This window comes from Furipterus horrens, unplaced genomic scaffold, assembly GCF_987537825.1.
Source record: "Furipterus horrens unplaced genomic scaffold, mFurHor1.1.pri manual_scaffold_12, whole genome shotgun sequence".
Taxonomy (NCBI): Eukaryota; Metazoa; Chordata; class Mammalia; order Chiroptera; family Furipteridae; genus Furipterus; species Furipterus horrens.
Genome location: NW_028327182.1, coordinates 3,139,533 through 3,150,238, shown reverse-complemented (window position 1 = coordinate 3,150,238; position 10,706 = coordinate 3,139,533). Strand labels below are relative to the sequence as shown.

The 10,706-nt window shown below is 51.3% G+C and overlaps 1 protein-coding gene across 1 annotated transcript in view; it reads left to right on the top strand.

The window, feature by feature from the left end:
* The first annotated feature begins 2,014 nt into the window (after positions 1-2,014).
* Positions 2,015-10,706, top strand: part of SACS (sacsin molecular chaperone) — a 46,697-nt gene continuing 38,005 nt past the window's right edge. The window contains exons 1-2 of the mRNA XM_090258415.1: positions 2,015-2,423; positions 8,831-8,981. Of these exons, the coding sequence (XP_090114541.1) occupies positions 2,401-2,423; positions 8,831-8,981 (174 nt within the window). The 5' untranslated portion in view covers positions 2,015-2,400. The remainder of the gene's footprint in view (positions 2,424-8,830; positions 8,982-10,706) is intronic.

The window sequence follows — 10,706 nt, the reverse complement described above, 5'->3', positions numbered from 1 at the left end:
GTACGTTTTACACGGGAAGAGTTAATTACACACACGCCTGTAGCTCCACCTTCGTGCCCTGTGAAGTGCATCTGTGTGCATATTTAATTGCAGGTATATGTATCTGAGGACGGATAGGGGTGCAGTGGCCGTGACCTTTTCTGCAACAGATTGTGCCCGTTTGGTTCCATCATTAATGGCATCGCAGTTCTTGCTTGGTCTTACCTTTGGGTCCGTCGATTCACAGGGTGAAGGCATCTGGCTTCTCCGTTTTGCAGAGACGCCGTTTGAGCCCATGCTGACTCATGTGTTCTGGAGGGCAAGACGGTCGTTCTGGGGGTACGTCCAGGGGAGGGCTGGCGTGGGCCGGAAGGGCGTCTGTGTTCGGCTGCTTGTTTTTGTAAGAGGATGCACCTTCAAGGGTGGATTTTCAGCACCGCACAGAGGGTTTCGCCATCTAGAAACTTTTTTGGTCAAACAGGAGAAAAAGACGCCGATTTTTAATGCCAGCATTCAGACGAACGTGGGGCCCGTCCTCAGCAGAGCGGTAACGGCGGGTCTGGCTGTAGGGCTTGCCGTGCGTGGGTTACGAGGCTGTTTTGTGGAAGCTCTGGTGCTACCGGTACAGCTGTGAAGGGTGTGGCACTAAGGGCAGTGGAGGCAGGAGGCGTCTCCCAAGGTGTCCTTGCTTCCCCCAGAATGTGGGCTCCTTCCTCCCCTGCCCCACGAGGAGGGGGCTTTTCTAGCTCTAAGTCTATACAGAAAGGAGGCGGTTCTGAAACTTAAAGGATGCCCTTCCACAAAGAGCAAGGACGTCATGCGTCATACAGACATGAGACGCTTATGGAGCTTATACCGGGGTTCCCCCCCCCCCCACGCCGGGTCCCCACCTGGCACCACACGTAGTTACTGCCACACTATTGGCTACACTCCCTGGGCTGGACCTCACTTCCTTGTGACATGACATCAAGGGCATCTTGAAGAAGATTGAGAACTAGGGACAGCTCATTATTCTATTTTGACCTCACCGCTGCAGGAAACACCCCTTTTTTCACATTCTCTCAAGTGTGTGCTAGTTCCTGGGATGTTTGCTATGTCCCTCCCCTCCCTGGTGGGGACGCAATAAGAAGGGTGTCCGCTTCTCTCTCTCTCTCATGCAATGTCATTGTTAAGGACCCAGGAAAGTACCCGGGTGACACATGGAAGCACTCAGGACTGGACGCACTGAACAGCCCCAGGGATGGGATGTGCAGCGTAGCGTCGCGGTCAGTACCAGTGCAGTAGGGCTGTGTGGGGACAGCAGGGTCCCAGACATATCAGGGTGAACACGGTGACCTTGAAATTACAGCGTATTGGTAATTGTGCTGTTTGCATGGTGGGGCAGAAAACTCAATCTCATTTACCCCCCTGGTTTTTCATCGTTGTCCGTTTATCACGTGTTTCGGGTTTATTTCTTAAAATGTTAGACCGTAGCAGGCACCAGTGGTCCCTGAGGCTGTCGCCAGAGAAGTGGAGGCTTTCTCATGCACACGTTTTCTCTTCCTTTTCTAAGGTGTTTCGCTTTCTTTCAAACACGAGTTACATTACGTGTAAAGTCATAGGTTTAGACTTAAGAGCATTGTTCCTGTGGGGAGGGAGAAAAGGACCGATTTCTGCCTGGAAGAAGCCAGGGAGAAGGAAGCAGTGTGGGGGCGTAAGTGCAGGAACCCAGACCGGGCTGGACGTGTGTTTCTCACGGACGGAGGCCACCGCATCTAGCTCCGTGCGCACCTGCGGCTGTGAGGGAGGAGCCCACGCGCGCTCCGGCCGGCTGGGTGCCCACAGCGGCGGAGCTCAGAAGCTCACGGGGTCTGGGAGCAACGGAATTACACTCTCAGGGTGTGACCCTATGGCACTTTCCCAACTCCCTCCTTGACCCTCTCTTGATTTTTCTTTCAGAAGGACCCTCAGTGATGCCGAGAGGCAGCATCACCCCAGCAGGAAGGGAGCCCACCCACGAGGAGTTCACATCCGCTGAGATGAGGGGGAAAAGCGCCTTCCCCAAGAACACCTGCAGCGTCTTCCCCCGCCGCCTTCACAAGGAGATGCAGCCCCTTCTCCCATGAAAACAGCTCATTTCTGTGCGCGAGTACAGCCAGAAGCCCTCGGCCTTCAGCACCCTGCTGGTCAGGGGACGTCACTCAAGGAGGCAACCTCTTTGAGACCGGAGAGTCACACTTATCAGGGCCCGCGGGACACAGCGCAGAGATGCTTTTGGACATCAGATGATGACCGGGCCCCGAGGGGAGAGACGGGCCCTTCCCTGGCCTCGCAGAGCTGACCCTGGCACACGTGTGTAAAGGAAGCCCCCGCGGAAGACGGACAGAAGGCAGGAAAAGACTCTCATGGTTGTCACCGGCCGGCGTTCCGGGAGAAGTGATCATGGAGGAGGCCAAGGATAACCGGTAAGTGAGCCACCGTTGCGAGCGAGAGCACGCTGCACCGAGGTGTTAGGTGTCACTGGGTGTTCCCAGTGGAGGCGTAAGAAGCAGGCTGGAACCATTTGAATATTAAATGCTTCCTCTACTTAAGAAGTTTAACCTGGGAGCTTCAGAAATATTCATTTTTATAAACCAAGTAAATAGACATCCTCTTTTTCCATTTTATCACTAATTTATCCAATGAATTCCTATCAAGAGAAAATGTGAAATGGTTTAGGAAATCAGCAAAATGTAAGATTTTAACAGATGAAGTTGCTTTGACTTGTAGCACTCAGATAAAACCCACCTTTTTTTTTTTTTTATGGATTCATTCCCAACTTTCCATAAAAAACTTTCTTGACCTATTTCTAACTAGCATTTTCTTGGTGTCCCCAACTGCAGTCCTTATTCTCCAAGGTAGCCAGTGTGTGCAGCTGTTCCTAAACCCTTCCATGCACGGAAGGCTGGAATACAAAGTGAAATGTAAAAAGTGTTATTTCCCACAGATTCACAGCCCTGCAATTTTGTGGCTATGCTTTCTGTGATTCATATTTCCAAGTCATTGTGGCGTTGGCTTTGCACAGAGATAAAATAATGACCCGCCTTTGACCTGTTCGTTGACAGTACGACTCCAAGTCCGGGTATTTAGAAGTGGGATACGTAAGAGTATGTCATTTTATTTTTAAAAATCTTTAGTGAATAGAAGCAAGAGATTTTAAAGCCAAACATGACAAAAATAAGTAAGATTCCATTTGCTTTGCTTTTTATAAATAAGCACATATTTCACAAATACTTTCGACCTGAGGATGTTTGTTTAATCAAATTACGGTCCAGGAAGTCTATCTGAGGCACCATTTCAAAGCTAAATAAAGGAGAAGGTATTTTTAAACAAGTAACTCAATTGGCTATAATTAACCGAATAGAAGTAGTTACTTTAAAATCTCCCCTTCCGTGTTGAGTGTCTGTATCTCTCTTCTGTAATGCATGCTTGTATATTTACTGTATACATTCAGAAGCATCTACCAGTGCGGGAGAAGGGGGTGTGCGTGCTGCCTGCATCCAGCCTGACTATGAAATTGCCAGGTGCTTGAAAATACGCGCTTGTGAGTGGCACTTCAGCGAGAATGTAGCACACTGCTGTCCCCAGGCACGCGGACCAGGCACGATCGTAAGACTCTCAAGCAAAGCGAAATTGAATGGAAACCTGGGGGCCGATTTTGACACTTCCATATGCAAGCAAATCTCAGACAATTTCCCTTTCTCTGTTGGTCGGAATCCTGACTTAGGATCGTGGCTGACGATGTCCCCTTTGCTGGGAATTAAAAATAATACTGGACATGAAGGATTGGCCCTGTAGTTGGTGAAGGAAGGTATGGAGATGGGAGAAGACAACCGAGTTCCATGTGTCAGACATGAGAGACTCACGAAAGTGAACAAGCAGAGAGGTCCGGGGCTACTGTTCGCGGACGCAGAGGAACAGAAGCGGGGCCTCGATGGGAAGTGGAATCGGTAACGACACGCTAGGTCTGGCTGCACATGCTTGGGAATAAAGACAAGCAAGCCCAGAGTTCATGCCGGATCTAAAGTCCAGCAGGAACGCAGGCTCTCTCCTGCCTGGCCCAGGAGAGCTCCCGGGACGGAAGACAGTGTTCCGACCTTCGTAGTCACTAGTGTCTTGGGGGAGGTTTCCTTCATTTCAGCGCTTCCCTTTCCATGTTGAAATTCTGCGTGTGCGCCGTTCCAATCGTCGAGCTCCTTATGGACAGTGGGGTTGTTATGGTGCCCGTTACCTTTGATTTCCGAGCGCCCCGCTGAGGGCCTGCGTGCCGACATGCGGTTAATGTGACTGAACTTGGCAGAGCTGGGACGCGGAGGAGAAAGGGGGAAGGCACGTCGGGAAGAGGGGGTGACGTTGAGATGAAGCGGTTTAAGGGTGCCCAGCACACCCTTTGCCTGATTCTCTCTCTCTCTCTCCTTTTTTTTCTCTGGCATTGATCTTGACTGTCCAGATGCCAAAGCAGGACAGAGGATGAAGGAGGGGGTTGAGGGTGAGAAAAGAAGAGCAGGGGGGCCGCTGTCCCGGAACCCTTGTAACGTGCCCCCCCACACACACCCGGACAGCATATAGTGAGCGCTGCACGTTTTTGTCCATGTGAATAAATGGCCACCTCCCTGGTCAGGGACAGCCCAGCTCCACCTGACAGCAACCTAGGAGGAAGGTGTTTTCAGTCCAGTTGTGCAGGTGAGAAGGGGCGCTCAGAGAAGTGACAGCCCACCCAGCTGGCAGGTGGGAGAGCTAGGCGGTCATCTTCTCAATTCACTGCCACACAAGGACAGGGGACAGAGAAGGGCAGGAAGTGAAGGGCAACTCCTTAAAATAAAGGACAAAACGGAACAATTAACTGACGGGGACAGCAGCGACCGTCTAAAGAAACAGAACGACCACGTGTGTTGCAGAGTCTGCGGCTCATACTACTCCCATTTTAATTCAGTGTGATCAGTTTTGTGATCCGGTGTTTTAGACGTTTTTGTCCTAAGTGTCCTGCTCTTGTGTCTTGGGCTGGGACTCCATCCAGACGTTCTAGTTCCTGCCGTGCCATACATTTATTTGAGTGCACAGACCACTATAGCCGCCCACTCTGTCTCCATACTTTCTATAAAATGTGCCAAGAGAGAAGGCTTAATCCGAGGTCATTACAAATGGGAAAAAAGTTCAGAAGCCACGTGTGGTTTTAGTATTGCCTGAAATGGCCGGTACAGCTCCAGATGCGTCACCTTTACGATATCCGAGGGCCTGAGTCACATCTTTTCCTTCCTCACGCGAAGTCCCTTTGGATTACTCAGTTGCTGTCTGACCACACGGCTGCCCAAGCCCTTACTGGGTAGTTTTGCCTCGGCAAAGCTGTTTTTGAATAATCTGGGATTTTTGGCAACCAAACAACTTGCTCTTGTTAAAATTAACAATAGGTTCAAAAGCCTCATGTAAATTCTGTGCAACCATATTTTCTTCTAACTCTTACAGTTCTTGAGGGAATTGTTAATGCCCTCTTTGGTAGAAAAGGCAGGCGTGCTATTTCAGAAACGTGACATCATTCCCCCAAGCATGCTTAATGTAACTAAAAATAAAAGTTCAGTCATTTTGGTCTACATGAGCGTAAAGGAGGGGAGTTGTGTCAAGATTTCAGGAATCTTCTTTAAAGAAATAAAATGTGACGGTGACCTCATTCACTCACTCTGCAGGTGGTCCCTTGCCCTGGGAAGGAAGCCAAAGGGGCAGGACCTGTTCACTAAACCACCTGGGGGTTAGGGGCTGCTCGTCAGGGGATCAGAACCCAAAACCAAACCAGACCTGTGGGCTGATGGGAGAGGTGAGGATGGTGTCTACCAACTCCCCAACATCTTAGTAACAGTGATTCAGTACTACCCTTCGGACACAGAGGGGAGAGCAAAGTCCTGCCCTTGCAGTGGACACGGGCTAACGACGATTAACAAATCGTGATGCATTCTGCAACACTAATGTGAAGCTGCAACGTACGAGTTACGTGCAGACTTGCACCTGGCACAGAAGAGGAGACGGGGACATGGTGACCCGGGACTAGGACTTAGGGACCAATCGGGTGGACCGCGGTGAGGCGAGGCCTGCAGGTAGGCGGGGCAAGGCAGGTAGAGCTCATGGACAGAGCCAGGCAATCTGAAATGGCTGTATCCTGTAAGTCTTGTCGTTTATACTTAGTCGCACTTGGGCTCCGGAGTTCCGATCCAGGCTCTCCCAGCTATAGCGGTGGAAGTACAAGGAACACGTTGAGCTCCATTTTCCCCACCCGAAAATGGAGGGTTTATGTACATCTGGGGGTTGTTGAGAAGATAAAATGAGCAAAATCGCGGAAGGCTTTCAGCAGGTGCGTGACACCCAGGAAGGCCTCCGTCCAGGTTACATATTATCAGCTGGCCGTGGACACGGGCTGCATCACGGAGGGTGGGCGGCCTCAGCAGAATCTGACGAGGCTGACAGGGGCTCACTTGCAAGGGGCCTTGTATGCCATGCAGAATAACTCGACTTGACCCTATAGTCATTTGGGGAAGTTCTTGTAGGTCCTGGGGCGCAGAACTAACTCAACAACGGCCTCGTTGTCCAGTCCTGTGGTCAGTTTACCCGTGTGACACTTGGTGCTGCTGATCTCCTTCTTGGAGCATCTTACTTAATCTCACAGATACCATTTTTTCTTGGTGTCGTCCCTCTCTTAACCTTTGTCTCCTTCCACGGCACCCTCAGTCCGGCTGCCTGCGGAACCCTTGCGCCACGTAATTGTGGTCACCTGGCCTGATTAACCCAGGAAAGTGGCTGCCCAGCCCCTTCAGGGGACTCTGCATGTGGCATGAAGGAGAGACCTCATGACCATACTCCTGCAGACTCTTCTAGGACCACAGCTTCTGCGCCTTTACACGAGTTCTGTCCTATCACATGGAACTTCTGGGAGCTCCTCGGCTCTACAGCAGTTTTCTGACTCCACCATTTTGCACGGGCTGTGTCTTCTTCCTTGGAGGTCTGTTTCCTTCATCTACTTCTTTAGCTTTGACATTTCTCCGAAGCTCCAGATTTGTAGATCCCATGTTGACCAACCCTTTAAAGAGCATCCCGAGTGCACTTTGAATTCCAGATGTTTAAGCTTCTTGCGAGCAGCCTCTGTCCCCAGCCAAATCTGGTTCTTGTGAAAGCCTCTCCATGAAGATCATTTATTTGTCCCTCAAGTCTTCCACTCAGCACGGACGTTCCTTGGGCGCCACTTCCAGGAGAGTGCATAAGGAAGCAGGTGGACAGGGGCATTGTCAAAGGAGCTAGGAGTGAAAGATTTGTCCGGGGGTAGGTGTGTCATGACGCTGCAGCAAGGGATGACAGCTCATATTCCTGTTGGTATTCTAATGCATTTGCTTGCGCCATCGTGTCTGATGGGGGCTTTCTGGCCTGATATTTATATTTAAATGGCATATTCTCTTCTGATTGATTGAACTTACTTACTTGTTCCAAGTAGGATAGACCTGCATGACTTAAAGCTTCCTCTCTTTTAAATGTGGTTACAAGAAAGGGCTGGAACAAGGCATTCTGTATGTTTATTACTGATCCTGAGTTCTGAGTAATAGTTTTGTGTATGTGGAGGAGGGGGAGAAGAGGTCATTGAGAAACAGTAATCAATGCAATTTTGGGAAGGTCAACACTAAAGTTTAATTCTATTCAGGGTATTTAAACAAGAAGCACACGGGTTTACTTGTTCACAGCATAACCTTTGAATTGTTTTCATAGATGTTGCCTTTTTTTTGCAACGTGTCTCATTCATACCTATGAGAAATACGCCACAAGAAAGAGAGGACGTTCTCTGAAGCTTCATCAAACCACATACACTTGCAAATTACAAGGCAACTCCAGTGACTCTGGGGCGATCGCCTGAACCCTAAGGCTCAAGTTTCCGATTTCAAGGAGCTTGCAGGCGTGATGGAAAACTTAGGGTACCAACAATACAAGATAATATTGCTGAGATAAGTCACGTGTGTGTAGCTTCACATGCCATAGGATATGTTTACGTGTGTTCTCATCTGTAACGTTCCTGTCGGCACGCCCTCGGCCGGCGGACTGCATCACTGAGCCTGCTTTTAAAAGCTGCAGGAAATGGAACCACGGAAGACACGTGGGCTCTGCAATCCCCACGTTCCGCTCCTGTACCTAAGAGGGCACCAGAAACCTTACTCTCCCGAGATTAAAAGCCATTCGAGCCGAACGAGCCGTGGGCCCCAGGAACGTCTGGTCGTGCCTGTCCTGGCCTGTGAACCCCATCAGCGGACACACACGGGTCTAAGCGCACGGTCCGCGCCTAAGGTTCGGCGTTGGAGGTAGCGCGGCCCCGCGCGGCTGCAGGAGGGGGCGGGGCCGGGCGGGGCGGGGCGGGGCGGGCGGGGCGGCAGCTCCGCTAACGGTCCTTGCAGGCGGGCGGGCGCGTGCCCGCGGCGGCGCCTCCGAGGTCCTCGCCGGCCCGGAGCGCGCATCCGCCCGCCGCATCCGCCGGCTCCTCCCGCGCGGCCGCGGCTTCCTCTCGCGTTTCCCCCGCGGCGCAGGAGGCTGCTCGGGGGCTGCGGCGGAGCGCGGCGGGGCGGTGCCTGGGCGCGCCATGGGGATCCCGCCCTCCGGGCCCGCGCCGGGCCTCTCGGTGCCGCAGGGCCGGCCGTGACCCGGCGCCCGCGCGCTGGGAAGGACGCGGCCGCAGCGAGGACGCAGGCGATGGGGGACAGGTAACCCGGCCCGGGCCCAGCGCCGCGCGAGTCCCCGCCACCGAGCCCCCGGGGAGGTGGGGCACGGGCCCCCACGTGGCCCCCACTGAGGGTCCCCTTTGCTTTTCGCGCAGGTGGCTCCGGGTGACCGTCCTCCCCGGCTGCGTGGGCTGCAGGACCGTGGCCGTCCTGGAGTCCTGGACAGTGCGCGACGTGAAGGAGCGCATCCGGGCGGAGACGGGCTTCCCGGCCTCGGAGCAGCGGCTGTGGCTCGGCGACCGGGAGGTATGGCCGCGTCCCCGGGCCCCGGCGGGAGGCTGGGCCTGCCCGGGTTTATTCCTGTCTCCTTAAATCCTCAGCCTGGAAATCACGCTTTGTACGCAGCGGGAGCGCAGTGGCACGGGTATGTCCCGTCACTGTGGTTTTTGCTGATTTGCCATGGCAGCTTTGCAGCCCACCGCGCCCTCAGTTTGGTCTGAACCTCCACTTCCTGAAATTAAGATACTTTTTTTGATGGGCATGATAACCAGAGGGTTTTTTGTTTTGTTTTGTTTCCTTGTTTAGAGACATCATCGTTAAAGTGACAATCACTTACTCATACTTTTCTAACGGTTATACATTGAATGCTGACAAATAAGTCAACCTTTTTATGTCTTAGACGTTTCCCCCCAGTCTTAAATCACAGAAATTTAGATTGAAGGCATCTTCAGGCATAATTCAGTGAAGAAGCTATTAGTTTGAGGAATACATTTATATTGAAACTTTTAAGGTGTAAATGAATGACTTAAAAGATCAAAACTTCAGAAAATAGGAGTTGTTCATATTGTTGCATGTATACTTTAAGGTTGGTAAGGATACTTAAGGGAGGAGTTTCATGGAGCTGTATCACTGAAAATTAACTTATTCTTTTACCCTAATAAGTACCTTTGCTTTTTATGTGATAAAAAGCACCATTTCCAGGACTTAAAAGAGGCAAAGAAGAGTCGAACCAAGGCACAAGTAATCCTTGAGCCACACAGAATGACACCGTTAGTGTTAAAGTCCCTTACTATCCAGTGTAAATATTGGGGAAGGACTTGGTACCTGTGACTTTTAATCCCTCAATGTAACCTTGACCCTCTGTGTACCTAGGTCCACTCTCTGGACACTTACCCATGGAGACCCAGATTTCCCATGAATCTGTGCCTGTGTCCCGCCACGGGTCAGTCCCCTTGACCAGATTCCCAAGGTGCGTGGTGGCACGCGGACTGAGCCAGGGCGTTCGGTGTCAGTTAAGAAGAAAAAAAGGGAAGTTCTTTAACACAGGAGCAGAGATTAAGCCATCACCAATGAACTTGAAAGTCCAGGATAGCGGTCCCCCAGGAAACACGCAGATGCACAGTCGCCTCCAGATCCAGAGAGGGTGGGCCGTGGCTCCGCTGTGCTGGCGAACTTAGCCATGCTGCCATGTGCCCTGAAGGGCTCCCTTATATAATCAAGTCTCCCACGGAGGCGGGTGTCTTTTCCGTGTGGCTTTGCAGTATTGGCCAGAGTTCTCCATGTTGGAGGGCAGGCAGGAAACGAGATCAGGTGACAACTCCTTGTCGCTTGCTGGTTTGGGTTGGGTGTTGTATATAGTTGGCATGAGGCACTTGGTCCTCAGTCTCTCTGGGTCACCTACCATCCTCTTTCGACTTGTTTCTCTTTGCTCTTCTTGGCCCAGAGGTGGCATTTGTAAGATCTTTACCTCCTGACCGAAGCTGTTCACTATAGCTGGGCGTCTTTCTGAACCTTTTTCCTGATCCACACCAAAGTGAGCCAGGCTTGAAGGTACCAGTTCACTTCCTTGTCTTTTAATTGATCAAAAAGGCCCTTCCTGTCAACTCGTGAATCTTGAAAACCTTGTTTCCTTGACGACTGAACAAAGGAAATGTTGGGAGATCCAGATTGCAATTAATAGCGTATTGTTTGCTAAATAATTAGGAGTTCTTGTTTCATGGTAAATGAAAAGGAGCACCTCTCAGGTTTTGA